Genomic DNA, 23,452 nt, shown 5'->3' with positions numbered 1-23,452 from the left:
AAGGCCATGCTGTTTGCATATTTCATGAGAAAAATATCAGGAAGGAGGAGATTCCCACAAAGTAAAACGATTAGAGATGGACAGGGATAGAAAGGGGGATTTCAAAAGGCAACACAGGTTAAAATTCACAAGCAACATCTGTGATGCAAAAATAAATCCTTACTCCACTTTATTTTCCAAATCTGATCGACAGCCTACACTTCGAACGTTCCCGACTATAGGAAGGGAAGAGACAAGTCCAAAAATAAAGCACAGAAGCAGTCAGAAACAAGGCACACAAACCAACTTAATCCCAAAGGCAAGGCCCTGCTTTTAAGACCAAGTTCCCGCAAATCAATAGCTACAATGGAGAAAATGAAGGCGGACTGCCATCGAGCCCACTTCCAATCGTTAGCATCCATGGCAGGACAAAGCGCACCCTACAGGGTGGAATAACTGGACTGGCTTACAATCAATGCTGGGGTTTTAAAGTGAGTCCACTAGAGGCCTCCTCTTGGCTGGGGAGGGGTCAATGTTAGCCTACCCCCAGCCCCTTTCACAGATGAAGTCTCAGTTCTCTTTCCAAGATGAAAAGAGCACACGCCTGAAAGGCTCTGCTCTGCGAATGCGTGCCAGCAAGCGCAGAACCGCAGCAGAGGTGCTCCCTGATTGCCCATAATTCCACCCTTGCAACGGTTCATCAGACAAGCTGATTGAATAGAAGCCTGCTTAATGACAGCCCAACAGTTGTATTCAGCCAGATTCAAGGAAGCAATTACCTTGAAAACGGGGGTCACAGGCCTAACTCATTTGCCTTAATTGAATTCCAATATCTCCCTCCAGCTGCTGCGACCGGCCTCTTGGCCTCTCGACTCCTGCTTAAAAAGGGGGCTAATCAAACTCTGACTTCTTTATTCTTAAGCCTCCTATACATCTTGCCACCCCATGGGAGGGAAAACCTTTCAAAATATCAAGAGCTCTCCAGCAGGACCAGAGGGTATCGATTCTGTTATCTTCAGGAATCAGACAGTCTTAAAAGTAGTTGATCAATTTATGCATCTAAAAGGAAAGGCTAAAACAAAGCAGGTGTCGGAGGCCCCTACTACACAACCTAAATGGATTTGATGCTTGATAGTTTCCTTCCCAATTATTTCCATGCTCATATCTCCAATGCTCAGCAGATCATGTTTTGTTTTAAACCCCTATCCACCCTCACTGACAGACACAGAAATCTTTTCATGTCAAATATCTCCAATTGCAGCAATGTCACATAGCATCCAAAGCAGTAATTAGACGTTGCTAAACACTAATTTAACCCAATTAATTTCTATAGCAACTCGCATCAAAATACAACATTGTCAGAGCCAATTGTGCAGTCACAGCTTGAAAGGAGGGTGAACGGCAACTCTTTAATGAAGGCACCAGACTAGTGATCAGGTTTTAAAAGTGGTGGAGTATTTAAGGCAAAGCCCAAGCTGCCAAGCGACATTCTTAGCATCCTGCACCCCACCTCCCCCAACCCTAATCGACACTATAATTTCAGTCTTCACAAATTGTAAGGGACTTCAAAGCTCAGCCGACCTTTAATGACCCAACTCAAGGAGTTGCAAAGCTGCTCCCTCACTGAGATTAATTGTGTGTGTGCTGGGTGACTAACAGCAGAGGAGCGACTGCATTGATGCTCCTACTCTAACACTCTGCGTTCCTCTCCTCCGATTACTGCCAGCCACATGACTCAATCTTCACCCGAGATGATGAATAATCCCACCAAACATCATTAGTGTGGATAGGTCAGAATGTTTTCAGTCTTGGGTGCAAGGTGAAAATGTCATGCACCTTTGCTTAACAACACTGAAATGTCCTGGACTCCTCTACACTATGAGGATTGGCAGCAACTTGAGAGATAGCTGTCAAGTCTAGTTGCCTCTTGAAATTAAGAGCCACTCTCCGTTCCTGGGATATGTTTTGAGGAATGTTTCAAAGGGCTGCTTTAAACATGTATTCTTATAGGTATCTTTCAAAAGGTAGAGGGAGACAATGGTGTAGGCCCAGGCTATGGGTTCAAATTCCACTGTGGCGGCTGGCGAAATTTAAATTCAATGAATAAATCTGGAAAATAAACCTAGTCTCAGTAATGGTGAGCACAATAACTCTCACCAATTATTGTTAAAAACCCATCTGATTCTCTCTAACACCCTTCAGGGAAAGAAATCTGTCATCTTCACCTGGCCTACACATGACTCCAGACCCACAACAAAGTGGTTAACTCTCAATTCGCCTTTGAAATAGTTTGAGGATAATTAGGGATGGGCACCAAATGTTGGCCTTGTCAGCAACACCCACATCCCATGAAGGAATAAAGGGAAAAAAAAAGTTAACACACATGATTGTGAGAGATCAGTGGGGAAGGGGAAGAACAAAAGATTGACTATTTTCATGGAACTTTTCCCAACCTCCATGTGGCTGCCAAAATGATCACTATTCTGAGCAGCATTGGAAAAAACAAAGCACTCTACAAAATACTGCCTAGCATGAGACAAAGATTTGCAAACATCTCAAAAGGAGCTTGTACAAATTAATTAGGTTTTTTTTGAGAGGGGCAAACCACTTTCACCACATTTAAATGGCTGGTTCTCATTTTTACTGTGTTTGGCTGATTAAGAGGAGGCAGGGAACGAGAAAGAGTCTTTATTCCACTTGAGATACTGTGGCATGGCCAGAGGCAGTGAGGATTAAAGCAGTGAGAGCAACTGGAAAGGAAGAGAGTTTTTGTAACAATAGTGTGATTCGAATCCACACAAGTGGGAGGCTCCTGTTGGACGATCACCAACAATTATATTCATATGGCTTTAACACCATGAACATTTTGATTTATGTGGATAAGCTGCACATGTTTATTGCTGGCAGAAGGGGATTCTGCGGTTCAGATTTTTTTGGTTCATTAAAGATTGCCTTTGTTAAAGATCATTAAAACCACCACCGTCCTTTCAACAAGGAGACTGTAAACTCTTGAGTAACTGTCAAGTAATAAGAAGAGGGTGTACACACTGTGAGAGGCAGATTGGGAACTCCACGTACCCCGATGATCGAATTTAGTTCCGTCATAGTCACCTGCTTGGCACGTTCAACAGCCTGTGCCACTTGCTGCTGATGCTGTGAGGTGAGAGAGAAGGGGATGGTGGGGGGAAGAGAGGAAATACATTGTTTTTTTTTTAAAAAAAAAACTTTCCAGTAAAGCTTAATTTTCAAAGAATTACAAGGCAACCAGGATGAACGGCTTCCTGAAAAGGTTCAACACTCGGAGGCAACGGAATACATGGTGTGCAGTAAACGGATTTAAATTTGTCACGCTGATGTCATTGGAAACCAAAATAAGCTGATCCAGAACATACGAGTCCCAGACTGGACACCATGTCACTGTAAGTCATGACCAAACGGAGATGGTGGGTGGGGGGAGTTCCCCTGTCAATCATGCTGAAAGACTTGTTTGTGACTGGGATTGAATTTACGCATCATTTATATAACTATCCTCCACTGACTGCATTTTGCTGGAGAAATAATCCTGCTTTAATCGGGAGACTTTGCTGTAGTTTAACTCAAGTTTGCTATAAAATCACAAGTCCCACGCCATGTCCAACTCACTGGATATTCCAATCAGTCTCTTTTACATTCTGGGGTATTAGGGAGGATGAATTGGCCAAATTGGAGTCCCTTTGTCACACCCCCCACATACACGCACAGATACCACAAAAATAAAAAAGGCAGGCAGCATGCTCAAGGGTTTTTACAGCTGCTTTTACAGTGTTGTCACTAGTTTTGAACACCACCCGCTTCCAATCCCACAACCAGGAGGATGCAGCCCACACACATTCCAGAAGCTGGCAAGTGCTGCCTCCTATGCCAAGCCGGGAGTAGCAAGGGACACTGGAAAACATGCACACATGGGACCAGCTTTCAGGTTTTCGTTCCCTCGCTTCCCGTGTGGGAGCAGTGACTCATTAAAACTGGAGTTGGGGTGTGACAAGAATCGTGTCAAGGAACCATCATTCCATCAACAGTGGCATCACCAAGCAGCAGTGGTTGAGCCCAGGTCAGGGTGGGGTAATGGGTCATGAATCTCCCAATCATTGAAGATAGTCAAAGCCTCCATTTCATGCCCAGACAAACAGAGCTGCAGCATGGAAGGAAATCAGGAAGCACTTCTCCCCACAGAAAGGCAATCTGCAATTCATTACTCCAAAAGACTTGTGGTCCAACTGAAATTTAAGACCGAGGTGGATAGATATTTGTTGGGCAAGGGTATCAAAGAACAAAGATAAAAGACGGGTAAATTTCGTCGAGATAAAGATCAGCCATGATGGAAGAGAAGATTGAAATAGGCTCAAAAGGCTGAGTGATCCATTCCTGGTCCTACATTCTCAAACAGGCCCTGTAACAGTATTGCCAGCTAACAGCCATGGGGTGCATCTGAACCAAGGTAAAAATCAGTCTTTGACCAATATGAATGTTTCAACAGGGATTGGTGGATGGCAGCAACCTTGGCCACAATCTACCTCCAGAGCCCCTTCCAATGTCCTCACTGGCACACCACCTAGACAATATCCTATTTCAACCACAGACAGCTCACAGCAACAGTAGAGCACTTTGTTTTTATATTATTCATTCCTGGGATGTGGGCATCACTGGCTAGGACAACATTTATTACCCATCCCCAATTGCCCTTGTTCAGAGGGCATCTAAAAGTCAACCACATTGCTGTGGGTCTAGAGTCACATGTAGGGCCAGACCAGGTAAGGACAGCAGATTTCCTTTCCTGAAGGACGTTGGTGAACCAAATGGGTTTTTACAACAAATCGGCAATGATCATCATCAGACTTTTAATTCCAGATTTTTATTGAATTCAAATTTCACCATCTGCTGTGGGGATTCGAATGCAGATCCCCAGAGCATTACCCTGGGCCTCTGGATTACCAGTCCATTGATAATATCACAATGCCACCACCTCCCCCTTATATGCTCCATTTTGGATGGACAATGAGTTGGAAGAGAAGATCCTTACAGGATTCCTCCAGCGGGACTACATCATGTAGGTGGGTTAATGAAGAGGTTAACCATACAGGTCACACCTGCTACTTGGACCTGAAAAACTACAGCACCTAATCCTCTTCAAATGATGGGTGGATTAACAGAGAGAGGGCAAGGCCATCAATATAGGAGGTACTGGAGAGATGGTGCGTACATTCGACATTTCAAGAGGGAAGAGGCAGAAAGTATATTTCTTAATGGAGAGATACACTTACAGGAGGCAAACCAGATACAAGAATCTTTTAAGCTTCTATACTCTCACAGCATTAAATAGCAAATAACTAGAGATTTGAGCAGGATCACTTACCTCTTGTGAAAGGAAAGGCATGATTTGTGCCAAGATCGTGTTTAGCCTTTTAGCAATCTCAGTCTGAACAGGAAAAGGAACAAGGAAACTTTAATTAGTATGAGGAAAAATCTCTTCACACAAGATTGACAGAGAATGTGAAACACACTGTCGCAGAAGGCTTCGAATGCAAAGTAAATTGAGGTACTGGGGAGAATAATAACACCATTAGATCCCAAGTTTTTATTGTGCTGATATCAAGTAAATGGTGAGAGTTACGATAAAAGCTACCATGCCCAACAAAAATGGTCAAGCAGGAGAGAGAGAGAGAGAGAGATACCAAATGGCATACTCTTGTTCCAACATTTTAAGTTATCCATTAATAAAGGTCCTGAACACTCAGGTTGGTACGTACACCTCCCACTATAGAATGGAACCTGGCAGGGAAGATGAACCCAAGTTCAATTCACCCCCTCTCCAATCTGCACCAAGTTATTGGATCTCAGTAATACTAAAAGTGCTACAATTGGTTCCACATCAAGGTGCACCTCCTCACATGTGAGCAGCTGCTTAAGAACACAAGAAAGAGGAGCTGGATTAGGCCATTTGGTCCCTCCAGCCTGCTTCACCATTCAACAAGATCATGGTTAATTTTCTACCTTAACTCCACCTCCCTGCACTATCCCACATTCCTCGATTCCCTTCGCAACAAGAACATAAGAAACATGGGGGCAGGGTTATCAAGGGATATGGTTATTAATGGTTGGGCATCACACCAAGTCCAATCCTTGGGAAAAACTCATCTTCCACAGCCATCAGGTATCACCTTGATGTTTCATCAGAACCACCAGAAAATGGCAGCAGGATTTTTACCTTGTGTTCTTGACTATGGTATAGCCATAAGGGGACTGTTGCCATGGGAACAAGCTGGCTTAATCAGCTGGCACTAGGGTTCTTCACTACCTCATTTCTCTCATGACAAGGTTGCGAACCACTCCCCAAATCGTAGGTGGATCCCAACACCTATTGGTACAGGTAGATCTTGGCGTGCAGGGGACAGTTTCAAAGTTTGCGGACGGCACAAAGCTCGGGAGAATTGTAAACTACGAGGAGGACAGTGTAGAACTTCAAAAGGACATTGACACATTGGTGGAGTGGGCAGATAAGTGGCAGATGAAGTTCAATGCAGAGAAATGTGAGGTGATACACTTTGGTACAAAGAACATGAAGAGACGGTATAAAATAGAGGATACTATTCTAAAGGGTGTGCAGGAGCAGAGACCTGGGTGTATATGTACATAAGTCATTAAAGGTAGCAGGACAGGTAGAGAGAACTGTTTCTAAAGTATACAGTATTCTAGGCTTCATTAATAGGGGCATAGAGTATAAGAGCAGGGAGGTTATGGTGAACTTATATAAGACATTGGTTAGACCTCAGTTGGAGTTCTGGGCGCCACACTATAGGAAGGATGTGAATGCATTGTAGAGAGTGCAGAAAAGGTTTACGAGAACGGTTCCAGGGATGAGACACTTCACTTATGAGGAAAGATTGGAGAAGTTGGGACTGTTTTCCTTGGAGATAAGGTTGAAAGGAGACTTGATAGATGTTTTTAAAATCATATGGGTTCTGGGCACAGTTGATAGGGAGAAAATGTTCCCGCTCATAAACCGATCGAGAACCAGAGGGCACAATTTTAAAGTGTTTTGCAAAAGAAGCAAGTGCGAGGTGAGAAAAACTTTTTCACACAGCGAGTAGTTAGGGTGTGGAATGCACTGCCTGGAAGTGTGGTGGAGGCAAGTTCAGTTAAGGCATTTAAGAGGGCATTGGATGGTTATTTAAGTAGAAACAATGTGCAGGGTTACAGGGAAAAGGCAGGAGATTGGCACTAAGTTAAAATGCTCAGAGAGATGATGCAGACACACTGGGCCGAATGGCCTCCTTCTACGCTGTAACAATTCTGTGATTCTGTAAGAGAAGACAACACTATGGATTCACGATTGCTTTATTCAATTACGAACCTGGAAATGGGATTCCATTTTACACAATGCCTTAACAAGGCACCAGAGAACACCCCAAGTGCAGCCCAAGTCCTCTAAAAGTCAAAGGTTTTCTCTTCTTGTTCCATTTGATTAAGTATGCAATTCTCCAAGCTGTCTAATTAACTGCACACATTGCCATACAACCAAATTACAGGCTGCATGAAAACACAGCTTATATTAACAATTTCCCTCACGGGTGGTCCTGACTTAGACAGCAAAGAGGGAGAAAGACTTCCACAAACTCAAAGATCCTTAGCTTATAAAACATTACACTTGACAATATGAAACTATTCGTCATCGCTGAACACATTCCTCAGGACAACACCATAAATTTCATGAGTACTTGTACACAGAAAGAGTAACTGCTATCTGTCTACACAGTTCAAAAGGATTATTCTTATACATTTCAGCACACAGACATTTATTAAAGTTTCATTAAAAGACAAGCACTAAGGCACTTGTTCCTTTTCCCTCCTTCACTAAACCTGCGTGTAATCTTTGAAGTTAAACAGCTGTCAAAATGGCTTCTAGTTCAACTTCAACACTCTCTGCACCCACCAATGCAAAGGCTCACATCTGTAATCACACAGTTAGAACACGCTAACAACGTAAAATATTCAAACATGATGGCTCATAAGGCCAGCTTTACATAATGCCATGAGAGAAGAAAAAGAGTGCACGTACATGAGAGCAAGAAGCAGGTACTTACAGGTGAGGAAGTGTGCCCACATTTTGTTCACTCAAAGTTCAAAAGGCAACACTGCTACTTTAGGCCATAGGTAAATTTAACAAGGTCTCTACAAATTATCTTCGCACTCCAGTGCGCTGTCTCTTGGACAATGGCAGTGGACCTCCACCAGGATGGGATGTCTCCAACAATAAATTTTTAAAATTGGCCTAACTTTAGTACCAAAAAATTCTCAAAAGGACAGCTGACAGAAACTTCAAGCAGCTTAGCTGGGCCATGCCTCATTTTCATAAGTTCCCAACCCCCGCCCCCATCCCCCATCACTTGCCAAACAGAATATACCACACTAAAGGGAGCAGGTTATCTCAAGCTTGTCAGTGCTACTCTTCAATCAGCTGTTAAGTTTTGCAAGAGAGGCTGACAGTTTGCTAGAAATGGGTGAGTGAAGATGAGAAGGCTCCAAGACACTTTAGTGATACTCTCTCTCATTACATTGAGGTCGTGCACAATGGGATTTCATTAGAGCGTTGAATGCCAGGACATCTCCCTTCACATTTGTCTTTGCCAGTTTCTTTCTGTTCAGGAGCATCAAGTGTTGATCCATGGTCTGCATGGAATTGAACCTCAGCTACTAAGTTGAAGGTTCAAGTCCCACTCCAGAGAGTGGAGTTTATATTCCAGGCTGACCACCCCCCCTCCCCCCAGTGCCAGTACCAAAATTTCAGAGATGAAATGTTAAACTGAGGTTCAATCTGCCCTCACCAGGTGACACAAAAGACCCCAAGTCACTATGTGAAAGACCCCTAGTGGGAGCTCTCCTTATGTCCCTAAAAGCAGATTATCTGGTCAGTTATTTCATTGCTGTTCAAAGAGACTCCCATACACTGAGCAACCACCCACTCTTCTCAAAGGACCAAAAATAGAATAAGTCAATACACATTTCTTCAAGGAACTACAGTTCCAAATTTGCACGTGTTACCCTTTAAATCCACTTACAACATGCCAAAAGTATCATTTTGAGGTTAGTCAACCACCCTTCTCCCCTGGCCTTTGTCCCATCATTGACAGTCACATCTTCACTCACCCAGGTATTATATTTTTCAATGTGTCCCCTAGATTCTTCTGCCTTTCAATGCTCTGTCCTCCTTTAAGACCATGTGCAACACTCGGCTGATTGACCAAGCTGCTGGCCATTCCTCCCAACATCCACCTTCTTGGGCACCCATCATCAGGACAGGTGCAGGTGAACAAGAAGTAAAAGAGCAGACGGAGGCCATTCAGCCCCTTGAGCCTGCTCCGCCATTCAGTAAGATCATGCCTGATCCTCTACCTCAACTCCATTCTCCTGCCCTACCCCCATCTTCCTTGATTCCTTTAGTATCCAAAGCCTGTTGACCTCAGTCTTGAATATACTCAGCAACCTGGCATCCAAGGCTCTCTGGGGTAGAGAATTCCAAGGGCTCACGAATCCAGAGTGAAAGTATTTCTCATCTCACTCTTAACTGACCAACCCCTTGTCCTGAGACAGTGACGAAAGTTCCCAGCTTTGCCTCGCAGTGTCTATCTACCCTGTCAAGCTCCAAGAGCTTCACAAAGTGGCATTTTAAAAAAAGAGGGACTACATAAATGCAATTTATTGTTGTTGAATGCCTATGTTTGGTATTCCCACAGCCAACAATGTTCAGTTAAATAAAGAAATCAACTACCAGAGAGACAGCCAGACTTGTTACGATCTGGAATGCACTAATCAGAAAGGACGATGAAAGCACATTCAATGGCAAGTTTCAAAAGAGATACGCAAGATGCACAGGCTCGGAGTCAACAAGACTGGCTCCCTGATGATGTTTGACCCAAAAGGTTAACTTGCTTCTTCTTTCCACAGCTGCAAACCTAACTTGTTCAAGCATAACCAGCATTTTCTGCTTCAGATTTCCAAAATTTGCATAATGTTTTTCTTTGCCTCTTATTTAGATGCAGTTAATAAAGAAACTTCAGGAATTGAGCTAGAGTCCTTTTGTTGAAGTTTATCATCACACAATGGGACAGCCAAAAAAAAAAACAGGATTTGTTTAAAAATGAGATGCCACAGAAGGGAGACAGAGCATGTGCAAATTTACACCTCATTTCTTCTGGACTCCAGTCACACCACCACAAACAGGCCCTCAAACCTGTTCTGTCTCTGGATTAAATCATGCCTGCTCTGTAGCTTAACCCCATCTACCCACCTTGGTTCCATAAACCTTACTTAACAAAAATCCATCAACTACAGCTTTGAAATTCTTAATTGACCACACCCCTCCCCCCACCCCACCCCACCCCACGCAGCCCCAGCCTCAACAGCTTTTGTGAGGGAGTGCTCCAGATTTTCACTGAACTCTTGTGGGTGAACTGTTTACTCACCGCCCCTGAACAGCCTAGCTCTAGCTATTAAGGTTATTCCCCTTGGTTCTGGACTACCCCAATACAGGAAATAATTTCCCTCTATCTAACCCAATCATCTTAAATGCATCAGTTATATAACCCCTTAATCTTCTCTACTCAATTTAACACAAGCTGTGTCTGCTTAACCCATATGCATAATTTAACCCTTGTAGCCCTGGTATTATTCTGGGAATCTACACTTTACTGGTTATATTGTCCCTTTTACACACTCTACACTTGTTATGTACTGTACATATTTGTGAATACATTTTTGAGACTCTGGGAATACTGTCAATTCTCAGGTTCTTTAAATTCTCCCAAGTAGCTTCAAACAATGGAGTGAGGTCTTTCTCCTTATTAATATGCAAATTAAGAGCCCTATAACTCGAGCTCTATTAAGCACTAGGAGGTTCTTTCGAGGCTGTCAGTTAAAAAAAAATACCTAGCTGTTTGATTCTTTTCCCTGGGTGTATCTCTGTGGGGATTCTCCAAGTGATCAGACCCATTCAGACAGAGGGACATATGACAACTTAAATGGAGCCTCGCCTCTCCATGGTCCTTAATGTTTCGTCATTAGTTCAAAATTCCATCCTCCAACCTGCCTCCCCCACTCAGCCACAGTACAAAGACATTCGGCATTTTAACACACACCTTACCTGTACAGGGACCGAATACCAGCAACAAGAGAATGTAACAAGCATCCACCGTCAATTATTGGCCAAAGACATTCCCCACCAGGGGGAACAGTGCAAAAAGCAAAATCCACAGCACCGACCCAAATGGGTTGCCCTAAACTCAGACCCTCCGAGAAGGAAGCTCCATTTGTAAAGCATCTTCCACCTCAGGACATCCCAAAACACTTTCCAGTCACTGTTGCAATGTAGGGAATGTGGCAGCCAATTTGTACACAGCGAGCTCCTGCAAGCACAAGGTACTTCCACTAGTCCATGGGGCCAGATCTAGCGACCACCAATATAAAACTGCCACTAATAAATCCAGTAGGGAATTCAGGAGAAACTTCTCTACCCAGAGTGGTGAGAATGGAACTCACTACCACAGGGAGTAGCTGAGGAGGACAAACATTACCATCTTCATCGCCCAAGGAAACAACCAACCACCTCAGGCACTGCTCAACACCTCCGCAGGCCGTGACATCACGGAAACCTCCACTATGGCATGGCCAAAAAACTCAGACTGGGCGGACAGCAGGGCCTGCAGGTAATGCACGGTGGCAATCCCCTCACCTCTTTCCCAGGAGTGGTCAGAGGCTTCAAAAGAGTAAAAACAACAATTGTTAGCCAAACAGAGGCTTGCTTGTTTTCAGTAACGAGCTGCTGAAAGTCTTAATATGCAGCAGTCAACGCTATACTCAGAGGTGTGCAGTTCCTCTCCATTGGCCCGAGATGTCTTTAACACTTTGCATCTGGGGCAACAAATCACCGAAACCTCATTTACACTTCAAACCTCTCGAGATTGTACTTCTTTTTGGCCTATGAATGAAAGGGCTGTGGTCTTATCTTTTGCCCAATTCTCTATCTTCTATTCGCTAATTTTTTTTTTTGGCGGGGGTGGGGGGTGGGGGGGTGCAGGACAGGGAAAGAGGGCAGTCTAATTAACACCAGGATAAAAACTAATTTTAAGAAATCCATTAATGTGCAGACTGCAAGCATATGTATGTGGAGGAGAAAAAAAAACATAAAAATAGAATGGATGAGAAGGAGAATTCTGCCTTGCCAGGCAGAATAAGTCTGCAGCACAGATGTAACAGCTATTTTAGAGTCATCAAATTTTGCAGCAATTCACGTCCATCTGTTCAGGTCAACCCTGCTTAATTATGACATGAAGGTTTCAAAATTGTGAGGCATGGGTATTACAACATCAAGGTGGGTAAATAAAGGTAAGGTTCGGATTAATCAGCCATGATCTAACTGAATGACTTGAGGGGCTGAATGGCCTACTCCTATATTCTTCCTTCCAACATCCCACACTTGAGATTCAAGTAAAAGCAAAATACTGCAGATGCTGGAAATCTGAAAGAAGAACAGAAAACTCAGCATGTCTGGCAGCATTGGTGGAGAGAAAAGCAAAGAGTTAACGTTTCGTGTCCGTATGACTCTTCTTCAGTTCGGAAGAGTCACGCTGACTAGATTTGCTGCGAGATTTAAGCGTAGCCCCTACTGCCTACGATACCTCAAGACGTCAGTGAACAGCAGAGATTTTCTTCTCTTTCACCCCATACCCCATCTCACAAGATAAACATGGGTTCAAAACCACATCTAAACTGTTTGTCGCCAAATTCTATTAATCTCTGACAGAACGAAAAAGAGCAAAACTGCCAAGTAAAGACTTTATGAAGCATTACAGCTCCCAGTAATATGATCCATTTATCAAGGCCTCTGTGGCACACACACTCTTCTCAGAACTGCCAATGGGTAATTTCCAGCCAAGAAAAATTCACAATTCATCTTCCCCGTTACCATGGTTACAAGAGAACCAGCCCTGGAGATCATTATGTAAATTGCACCTTCCTTGACCACAACAGTCTGTGAAATCATATGACGTGCACCAAGCCAGGTTATTAAATTGAATTTTCAAGCTGCCAATCGGAGCTGCTTCACAATTTAAGGGCAGATACAGCAAGCAGGCAGCAACAAGCCAACACCAACAGTCAACCAGGTTCCAATCCCATGAATTAGTTTTCTGACCACGACCCCACCCACACCTCCTCCATCACCTCCCCCTCATCCATCCAGCCAAACCTTAGGACGTCTGAACTTCCTGGTATCTCAAGACACTAACTTCTAACTTATAAAGAAGCCAGAGGAATTATGTCAGTGGCAAGATTAAATGGAAGTTGGAAAGTAGTGTGCTCAGCACTAAACAACTTGCATTTATATAGCACCTTAAAACGCAGTTTAAAAAGTCCCAAGTTGTTTCCTGGGACAGTTTATCCAGTATGCCATTCAACCTTCCAAGTCAGGTGACACCAGGTCCAATTGACTGTCAATGATCTCAGCTCGTTGCAGGAATCACACAGTTGGATTTAAACCAAGGTCAGACTAAGCTGTGATGCCTGTGTGATGACTGGTCTATCTGTACCATCAGAAGATAGACGAATGACACCACCCCCTCCCCAACCAGGGCAAGGTATCAGCAGAGCTGACGAGTAACTCCAGCAAGGAATCAGCTCCTAAAAGAGAAGAAAGCTCCAAGTTACAGACAGGTGACTTAATCCAGGTGACCCATCATAGAATCATAAAACACAGGAGGGGCCATTCAGCCCATTGTGTCCATGCCAGCTCTTTGAAGCAGCTATCCCATTGGTTCCACTCTTGTATTCTTTTCTCCAATTGCCTGGCAAACATTCTCCTTTCAAATAATCATCCAATTTTCTTTTGAAACCTACCACAGAATCTGCTTCTACTGTCCTTTCAACCCTATACCATCATGTCATCAGATCAGCCATGATCTTATTGAATGGCTGAGCAGACTCAATAGACCGAATGGCCTACTGCTCCTATATCTTATGTCCAAACCTTGTCACTTGTTCAGTTGTAATGATTTGGAATTCTTTTTGTGTTTAAAAAAAGTTTATCCTCATGTCACCTCTAGTTACTTTGCCAATTAACCATTTAAAGGTATCAACCCTCATCTCTGGAAACGGTTTCTCCTTATTTACCCCATCAAAACCTTTCACAATTTTGAACACCTCAATCAAATTGCCCCTTAATGTTCTCTGCTGCATTCCAAGGAGAACAACTCCAGTCTCCCCCATCTCAGCACATAACCAAAGTCCCAGCTTGGTTTCAGAATGCTTAATGTAATTCTGCCCCACATTAAACATCCTGTAGTACCAAAAATAAACAGCAATATACCCAAGAACTGATGTGTGGACCTCTTACACTAAGTGGAGAATCCAACAAGCCCCTCTCCCCTCCCCAACACAAGTTCAGTTTCAATAGTTTAAGGGGGTGGGGGGCTGGGGGAGGGGAGTACACAAAATACATCATCATGTCCAAACTCTCTCACTTGTTGAGTTGTTGTAATGATTTGGAATTCTTTCTTCAAAATGGGGCCTTTAATGGGCAGAGGAGGGAATTTCCCATCCAACAGGTCCAGGGAGGTAAAACCAGAACATGCTAGAAATACTCAGGAGGTCCAGCAGCATCTGCACTGAGAGGAAGAGTTAACTTTGGGTCTTTGGCCTGAAACACTAACTCTGTTTTTCTCTCCAGATGCTGCCAGACCTGCTGAGTATTTCTAGCGTTTTCTGTTTTGGTTGAAACGTAAGATCCTGAGGGGGTCTTGATAGGGTGGATGCGGAGAGGGTGTTTTCTCTCGTGGAAGAATCTAGAACTCGGGGTCACTGTTTAAAAAATTATGGGGTCACCCATTTAAAACAGGGATGAGACAAAATTTTCTCACTCCTGGAACTCTATTTCTGAAAAAGGTGGTGGAAGTAGAGTCTTTGAATATTTTTAAAAGGCAGAGGTGGATAGATTCTTGGTAAGCAAAGGGGTAGGGGGCTATCAGCTGGAGGTGGGATGCAGATTTCAGGCTGTTATCAGGGCAGCCATGATCTTATTAAATGGCAGAGCAGGCTCGAGGGGCTGAATGGCCTCCTACTCCTTGTGCGTATTTCAGACTTCCAGGACCTGCAGTATTTTGATCTCTCCTTGTGCCCCTCTACTCTTCTGTCCTCTCCCAACCTCCACCCTCGCCACGACCCTTTCTGGTCTTGATTATTTACAGCCCGTTAGGATATTTTCCTTGCTGCAAGTAAATAGAGGAAAGGCCAGAGTTTGTAGAAAAGAAGCAGCTAGGGACTGCACATGGACTTGGAGAGTGAAGTCCATGCTTAAAATCATTCAGAGATCATTAAATCAACATCACTAAAAACAGTTTATTTGACCTTTATCACATTGTTGTTTTTGGGATCTTGCTGTGTGTAAACTGGTCGTGTCCGACGACTTCCCAAAAAAAAACTTCATTCGAGACATCCTGAGGTTGCAAAAGGAATCATAAAAATGCAAGTTTGTTCTTTTGTTATCTTTTCACGTGGGAGTGCTCCATCCATTTGCCCAGACACAACTGTACTTTTGAATATCTACATGTATTCAGTGAAAAGAAATACTCCCAATTTAACCATTAAAATGCTCACCTCGAGCAAGTGCCAGTTTTACCCTACCCTTCTGAGACAGTTGCGGACAATTAAGGTTCACATGTCAGGGCTCCCTAGGCTCATGTTAGGAAGTGACCAAAGGTTTGTGTGTTATAATCAACTAGCCTTTACTCCAATAGTCTGAATCACAAACTTCAATTCAAGTCAAATTGAAAAATGAATAGTGGTCGTGGTTATGTTAACAGGCTAATGATGCAGGAAACTAGTTCAAACCCCACCATGGCAGTTTTGAGAAGAGTGTCAGTTTTAAAGATCACATTTTTTAAAAAAAAAGTGACCATGAAGCTGTCAGATTGTCCTTAAAACCTAACTGGCTCACAAAAGTAACTTAGGAAAGGAAACCGGTCCTTGTTATGGAGTCCAACTCCTGTCGCACACCAACGTGTTTGACTCAACTCCCCTCTGAGGTGGTCTTGCAAGTTACTCAGTTGTAGCAAACTGCTCCAAGAGCATCAGCTCAAGATGCAGGCCCACCACCAGCACCTCAGGACAACGAAGGGTCTGGCAATAAATTCCAGCCTTGCCAGCAATCTCCACAGCCAAAAATGAATTAAAATCAATCTGGAACATTGTCTTCCATCATCCAACCATTAATGATAAGGTGAGTGGGAAAACTCCCCTCCCAATATTCAGCTTTCCTGCTGAGAACGAACATGTTGAAGTTGCTGGAACTAAACTTTTTCCTTGGTGCAATTACCATTATTCAGTATGTGACTGAAAGGAGATTTAAGATTGAGGAGTCAAATACCTCACCGCCCAGCCCCTCTGTCCCTAAAATCGTCAGCTCACAGACTAATACAGATCCATAGATGCCCTTCAGTACCTGACCACGTGGATTTTTTTTTGAAAAACAAATCAAGTCTAATCACAGTGCAGGCAAATTATTCGACTAAAAGGAGGGGTAGCATTAGAAACAGGCTAATCTGGTCCTTGCCTAGTGCCCACTTTCTGGATAGCAATCAGGAGCAGGAATCCTAAAGGACAGGCCTCCTGCTAACTTAAAGAAAGCAACGGCAATCATCATCCTGGTTGAAAGCATCTAGTCAGGACAGACAGGGAGTAGAACCTGGGACCCTCCAGGTTGCAAATCTCTTACAATTAGTCTTGTATCTGTGGTTCCGCATTCTCAGCTAGTGAGAAAACACCCACTTCTCTTTACACCATGAATAGTCTACATTGTAGTTCAGGACATCAGTCCAAATACAATCTTATTTCGAAGATGTAAACTCTCACCTCTCTTTGCACAGGGTTACTGGCTAGTTATTGATAAGAAGCTTACCGACATCTGTGTGCACGTTCCTAATGCCCAGTACCTTTCTGGGGAGGGAGTGTTCCAGGTTCCCACTCCCCTTGTGTGAAGAAATGCTTCCTGACATCACCCCTCAACAGCCTAGCTCTAAATTTTAAGGTTCTGCTCCCTTGTGGGCTCTCCCCACCTTAAGAAATTGTCTCTCCATCTACCCTATTATAATCAAAATCAATTTAATGTGGAAAAGGCCCTTCTGCTGTTGGGTGTGTCAAGCTGCCCCTGGGGTGTGTGCCAATGCTCCCCACTGATCAAAACTTTGACCAAACGGCAATTGATCGGGGAAACATTCCCACCAGCAGGTTGGAGAGGGGGGGAGCGGAAAACAATTCCTGAGTAAATGCCGGCAACAGGTGAGAGATAAGGATGGAGATTAAAAAGGCAAACAACCTCAAGGTTACATTTTTCTCCAAAATGTTGTGGTGACATTGTTGTCAAAACAAGGTGGAGAGGAAACACTGGGGCTTATTGGTGCCAGATATGCTTTGCGAGTAACAAAGGGGGAGAAACTGCTGCAGTAAACACTTAACCCTTTCATTCTCGAGAAGATCGAGTCAGTGCCACTCGCACTGAAAACCACAACAAACCAGCTTTATTTGGTAAACCAGGGAGAAGGGCGCTGACCGTGGTCTTCTCACACTGAGGATATAGGCAACTCCTGAATACGCTCTCCTCTCCCATCACTCAAACCCCACTCCCAACCAAGCCAAAGTGCTTCAGCAAGGGACATAAAAAGGATTGTCAGCCCTCCAGGACTGCCCTGGAATATCCAGAAATTAAAGTTTAAAGTTTAATTTAAAGGACACTGCTGCAAGCAACAACAAAAGGCAGGGAAAAAAAAATCACAGGGACATTAAAAAACCTTTTTCTTTAAACGGTTATTTGTTAAAAAGGGATTGAGGATGCGGAAAGAGCTGGGATGGCTGCAGGCATTAGATGACATCTCCAGGAATAGGTCTAGAGTTGGCAACACTAAATATAGACCCAGTTAAAGTGTGTTTAGGAGCTGTGGTAGCAAGACATTGTCTCTGAATTAGCCAATTCCCCAACAACCCAACTATTTCACATTTAACTAGAGACCAGAGGCTGAGAGAGTGAGTCATGGACCTGAAACCAGGAGCAGACTGAAAGACATCAGTGAGAGTTTGGGAGGAGAATAAAGCAAGAGAGATTAAAAAGAAAAGAAAGCATAAACTTGCAAGGCCCATTGCTCTACACCGTCCATTAAGTGAATAAAAACAAGCCCCAGAGCACTGGTGGTCACACTCCTGCTCCACAATTATCAGCACTTTCAGCTGTCTAGCACCATTTCAAGTGTTCACTTCAGTACTCCTGTCAAAAGACATGTTGAAAGCTATTTGCCCTTACACTATCATTAGGAGCCAAGGAGTTTGTGTATATGTGTGGGAGGGAAAGGGAGAAATGAGCTGATCCCAGCCTCCCCCAGTGTACATGTACACTTGAATAATTCTTGCAAGCATGTCATTTAAGTGGTTGGCGTTTATGATGCCATTAGGGAAAAGAGTCAAAGCTGTGAGCTTGGTGTTTGTGAAGCTAAGAGACTCCAACAATTGTTTCAATTAATAGCCATAAATTGCATCTATAAAAGAACTCCTTTCATGTTGAAAAATCTCAAGGCACTTTACGCAATGAACTACTTTGTGTACGTAAGTCACTGGACTTCACAAAGTCATTACTCTTCAGGATCCAGTCTTCAAATCAGGCTCTCCCCATGCACTGCCAGCCACACTAGCTCCCACCTCATCCCAACATCCACGTTACTCCGAGATTCCCATTAATAACCATTCCTCCCAAACCACCATTGTTAACCAGATAATCAGTTTTATCACATTGCTGGCTCTAGGAACTTGGTGCATGCAAATGGGTTGCAGTTTTCCTACCTTACAGTGACAACAATTAGTTCAAAAGTAAATTAACTCACAATATAAGGCCCTTGAGACATTGCTCGCACGCACACTCCATGCTTCACTGCCAAGATTAGAACTTTTTTTTTAAAAAAAAACTTTTTTCTGGGAAATTAAAACCACTTTGTATCTAATCAGTAATACCCAAACTCTTCAACCATACATGAGCAACTGTGGCTTCTTCCCATCTCAGCAAGGATCAAGGCTACAGGCACAAGGCCATGGCTAGTGAGGGGTGCTGGGACTACTGGAGGAGACAGAATCTAAAGCATAAAGGCACGTTAATTATCACAGAATTTTACAACCCAGGCCATTTGGCCCATTACGCTGACACTCAGAAATAGCCATCCGGTTAGTTAGTCCCACTCCCCTGATCTTTCCCCACAGCCTTCAATTTTACTCCATCCAAAGTATTTATCAAATTCCTCTTTGAAAAATAACACAGCATTAATTCTCAGATTAATTATGTGAATTTCTAAAAACCCCTGCAGCAAGCAAGTCCTAGGAACAGGATCCAAGGCCCATCTCCAAACGGATAGTACAAAGATCCTATGGCATTAAAAAGGGACAGGGAGTTCTCTGGGAGAAATGGTCAGACCATCAGAAACCTCTATGCCACTTGATACAGACTGCACAGCTCAGAAAGGCTACTGCAGTTGCTGATGCAGCGGTTAAGTGATTTCTTGGAGTCATAATCAGAGGTTCTATACATGGGAGGCCCACTCTACCTCTAGCCTCCTCCAGCCCTTCAACTCAGGTCTCTGCAATGCTCCAATCCTGGCCTCTTGCACATGCTGTAAATTTCATCGCTCCACCGCTTGAGGCTGTACCTTCAGCAGTCTAGGCCCCAAATTCTGGAATTTCCAGCCTATTCCTCGCTCCTTCTTTAAGAGGTTTCTGAGGACCTGTCTGTTTGACCAGGCTTTTGGCCATTTGCCCCAATATCTCATGCGCCTCGGTGTCAAATTTTGTTTGACAACATTCCTGTGGAGTGCCTTGGTATACTAAAAGGTACTATGTAAAAAGCAAAGCCCTGTGACCTATGTCTTATGGTCTCTTATATGGGGTTGAGAAACTTATCAGCCATGATTGAATGACGGAGCAGACTCGATGGGCCGAATGGCCTAATTTCTGCTCCTATGTCTTATGGCTATAAACTGCTGCATGAGACAGGACTGTAATGTAAATGGATACAAAAGGTTACCTATTTAAAACATTACAGGATACCTTTATACATCTTTTGGTAACCTTTCCTGCATTTCTACCTGACAATATCTGCACACAAAGTGAGACAGACAAAGAATCTCAATTGCTCCATAGCTCTGAGGAGAGCTAAAGGTTTAAAAAAGGGAAAACAAACCGACAAAGGGCAGGTGTTGAACATTGTACACAAGTCTCTTATTAAGTGCTCCTTGCCACTTCCAAGGCAACCCAACCACCAGACAATTAGGCAGCACTCCATTCAAGAGTTTAAAGTCTCACTCCCCTCACTACATTCATTATCAGTTCCTCTTCGCTTCCAGTCCAGAGATTTTAATGAAAAAACAATGTGCTCTACCTGAGTCTCTAATCACAATTGAGCCTCAGAACTAAACAATTCCCCAAAGCAGCAGCAAACACAGCAGCAGCACTGCATAACCCTGGCAGAGTCAATCACAAATAGACAGGTTTGAGGACAGGACACCAGATGAATTATTCACACCTTCTAGGCTACCCATTACACACAAGAGCTGTTTTAATACTGGGATTGATTGCAAACCTGTTCTATGGCCTCCCCACCTCTAACTCTACGCCCTCCGAGGTCCTTGCACTCCTCCAATTCTGGCCTCTTGCACCGCTTTGATATTCATCATTCCACCATTGCAGCCGTATCATCAACTGCTTGGGCCCTATGCCCTGGAATTTCCTCCTTGAACCCTTCCTTTAAGATGCTCCTTAAAACCTATCACTGACCAAACCTTTGGTCACTTGTCCCAATCTCTCATGTGACAGAGCTTCCTGTGAAGCATCTTGGGACACTTTACTACTTAAAAAAAAAAGATGCTGTACAAATGCAAGCTGTTGATGTTTACTGGGTGTGCTGCAATAATCCTGCCGGACTGACAAAATCTGGGCCCCTGGGAGGGACTGCTTCAGTAACAACAAAAGGCTAATGCACCTCTGAGGGAATCTGACAAATTTGGGATTGCTGCCTGAAAACCCCACACCAGGGATTGAGCGACCATGACCGTGTCAACTACATTATCTCCCAGCCATTATCTCCCAGCCACAAACACATCAGCAAGTCAACACAATAATGCTGATTCACAATGACTCATTCGCTTCCTCAAATGTTATCTTCTCACCTCAATTTGCGACATTTCAGGTTTAGGAATGAAAGGGACATAGGCTGTCACCAATTTTGGTATCGATTCTAAGCCAACACTCCAGTAAGGTACTGAGACAGTGCCACATTGCCTGTAGTGGCATTGCTGAGGCCATCAACAAGCTTGCACTGCCCATGGGAGTGTTCAGACTAAAATCCCCCCCCACCCCCCGCCTCACTTGCAAGAACTATTACTAAAAACAAATCAACCATGGTTTAATCAAATGGCTCAAAACTCAGTTTCTACGTTTCGAGACTGGAGACTGGGTTGTAGGGTGGAAAAAAAAAGGCAAACATCAGCCTTGCACTCAGACCAATTCTACTCACCAATGCCTGTCAGATTCAGATAAAATTATTCTCCCTAGCCCTGCAAATCCAATCACAACTGCTTGTGGAATCTTGCAGTGTGTAAAATGATTGCCCCCAATTGACTTACAATAACCGCACAAAGTAAATCATTGCCCACAAAGAATTTCAAAGCTGCTCAAGAGATGCGAGACTATATAAATACAAGTCTTTCTTTCTCTTGCAAATCTAGTTGTGGACAGATGGAAGTACAGACAGAGAGAGAGAGAGAGACACACAGAGAGAGAGACAGACAGAGAGAGAGAGAAAAAGAGGGTGACAGAGAGAGAGAGGGGGGGTGACAGAGAGAGAGAGGGGGGGTGACAGAGAGAGAGAGGGGGGGTGACAGAGAGAGAGAGGGGGGGTGACAGAGAGAGAGAGAGGGGGTGACAGAGAGAGAGAGAGGGGGTGACAGAGAGAGAGAGGGGGGGGTGACAGAGAGAGAGAGGGGGGGGTGACAGAGAGAGAGAGGGGGGGTGACAGAGAGAGAGAGGGGGGGTGACAGAGAGAGAGAGAGGGGGGGTGACAGAGAGAGAGAGGGGGGGTGAGAGAGAGAGAGAGGGGGGGTGACAGAGAGAGAGAGAGAGGGGGGTGACAGACCGAGAGAGAGAGAGGGGGGGGTGACAGAGAGAGAGAGGGGGGGGTGACAGACCGAGAGAGAGAGAGAGAGAGAGGGGGGGGTGACAGAGAGAGAGAGAGAGGGGGGGGTGACAGAGAGAGAGAGGGGGTGACAGAGAGAGAGAGGGGGTGACAGAGAGAGAGAGGGGGTGACAGAGAGAGAGAGGGGGTGACAGAGAGAGAGAGAGAGAGAGAGGGTGACAGAGAGAGAGAGGCGGTGACAGAGAGAGAGAGGCGGTGACAGAGAGAGAGAGGCGGTGACAGAGAGAGAGAGAGAGAGAGGGGGTGACAGAGAGAGAGAGAGAGAGAGAGAGAGAGGGGGTGACAGAGAGAGAGAGAGAGAGGGGGTGACAGAGAGAGAGAGAGAGAGGGGGTGACAGAGAGAGAGAGAGAGAGGGGGGTGACAGAGAGAGAGAGAGAGAGAGAGAGAGAGGGGGTGACAGAGAGAGAGAGAGAGAGGGGGGTGACAGAGAGAGAGAGAGAGAGGGGGTGACAGAGAGAGAGAGAGAGAGGGGGTGACAGAGAGAGAGAGAGAGAGAGGGGGTGACAGAGAGAGAGAGAGAGAGAGAGAGAGGGGGTGACAGAGCGAGAGAGAGAGAGAGAGAGAGAGGGGGTGACCGAGCGAGAGAGAGAGAGAGAGAGAGGGGGTGACCGAGCGAGAGAGAGAGAGAGAGAGAGGGGGGTGACAGATCGAGAGAGAGAGAGAGAGAGAGAGGAGGGGTGACAGAGCGAGAGAGAGAGAGAGAGAGAGGGGGTGACAGAGCGAGAGAGAGAGAGAGAGAGAGAGGGGGTGACAGAGCGAGAGAGAGAGAGAGAGAGAGGGGGTGACAGAGCGAGAGAGAGAGAGAGAGAGAGGGGGTGACAGAGCGAGAGAGAGAGAGAGGGGGTGACAGAGCGAGAGAGAGAGAGAGAGGGGGTGACAGAGCGAGAGAGAGAGAGAGAGAGGGGGTGACAGAGAGAGAGAGAGAGAGAGGGGGTGACAGAGAGAGAGAGAGAGAGAGAGAGAGGGGGTGACAGAGCGAGAGAGAGAGAGAGAGAGAGAGGGGGTGACCGAGCGAGAGAGAGAGAGAGAGAGAGGGGGTGACAGAGAGAGAGAGAGAGAGAGAGAGAGGGGGTGACAGACCGAGAGAGAGAGAGAGAGAGAGGGGGTGACAGACCGAGAGAGAGAGAGAGAGAGAGGGGGTGACAGACCGAGAGAGAGAGAGAGAGAGG

At 44.7% G+C, this 23,452-nt stretch overlaps 1 protein-coding gene across 14 annotated transcripts in view; it reads right to left on the bottom strand.

The window, feature by feature from the left end:
* The window catches only part of LOC121269875 (transducin-like enhancer protein 3), a 161,079-nt gene that overhangs the window by 49,782 nt on the left and 87,845 nt on the right, over nucleotides 1-23,452 (bottom strand). For 7 of the 14 annotated variants that reach the window (XM_041174913.1, XM_041174918.1, XM_041174915.1 and 4 more), the window contains exons 5-6: nucleotides 5,372-5,434; nucleotides 3,028-3,132 (exon numbers count right to left, since the gene is read on the bottom strand). In XM_041174913.1, coding sequence (XP_041030847.1) covers nucleotides 3,028-3,132; nucleotides 5,372-5,434 — 168 coding nt within the window. The remainder of the gene's footprint in view (nucleotides 1-3,027; nucleotides 3,133-5,371; nucleotides 5,435-23,452) is intronic. The other 7 variants (XM_041174920.1, XM_041174922.1, XM_041174921.1 and 4 more) reach the window with 2 other exon arrangements.

The sequence above is a fragment of the Carcharodon carcharias genome, chromosome 26 (genome assembly GCF_017639515.1).
Source record: "Carcharodon carcharias isolate sCarCar2 chromosome 26, sCarCar2.pri, whole genome shotgun sequence".
NCBI lineage: Eukaryota > Metazoa > Chordata > Chondrichthyes > Lamniformes > Lamnidae > Carcharodon > Carcharodon carcharias.
The sequence above is the reverse complement of the archived record's forward strand: the minus strand, read 5'-3'. Positions and strand labels throughout refer to the sequence as shown.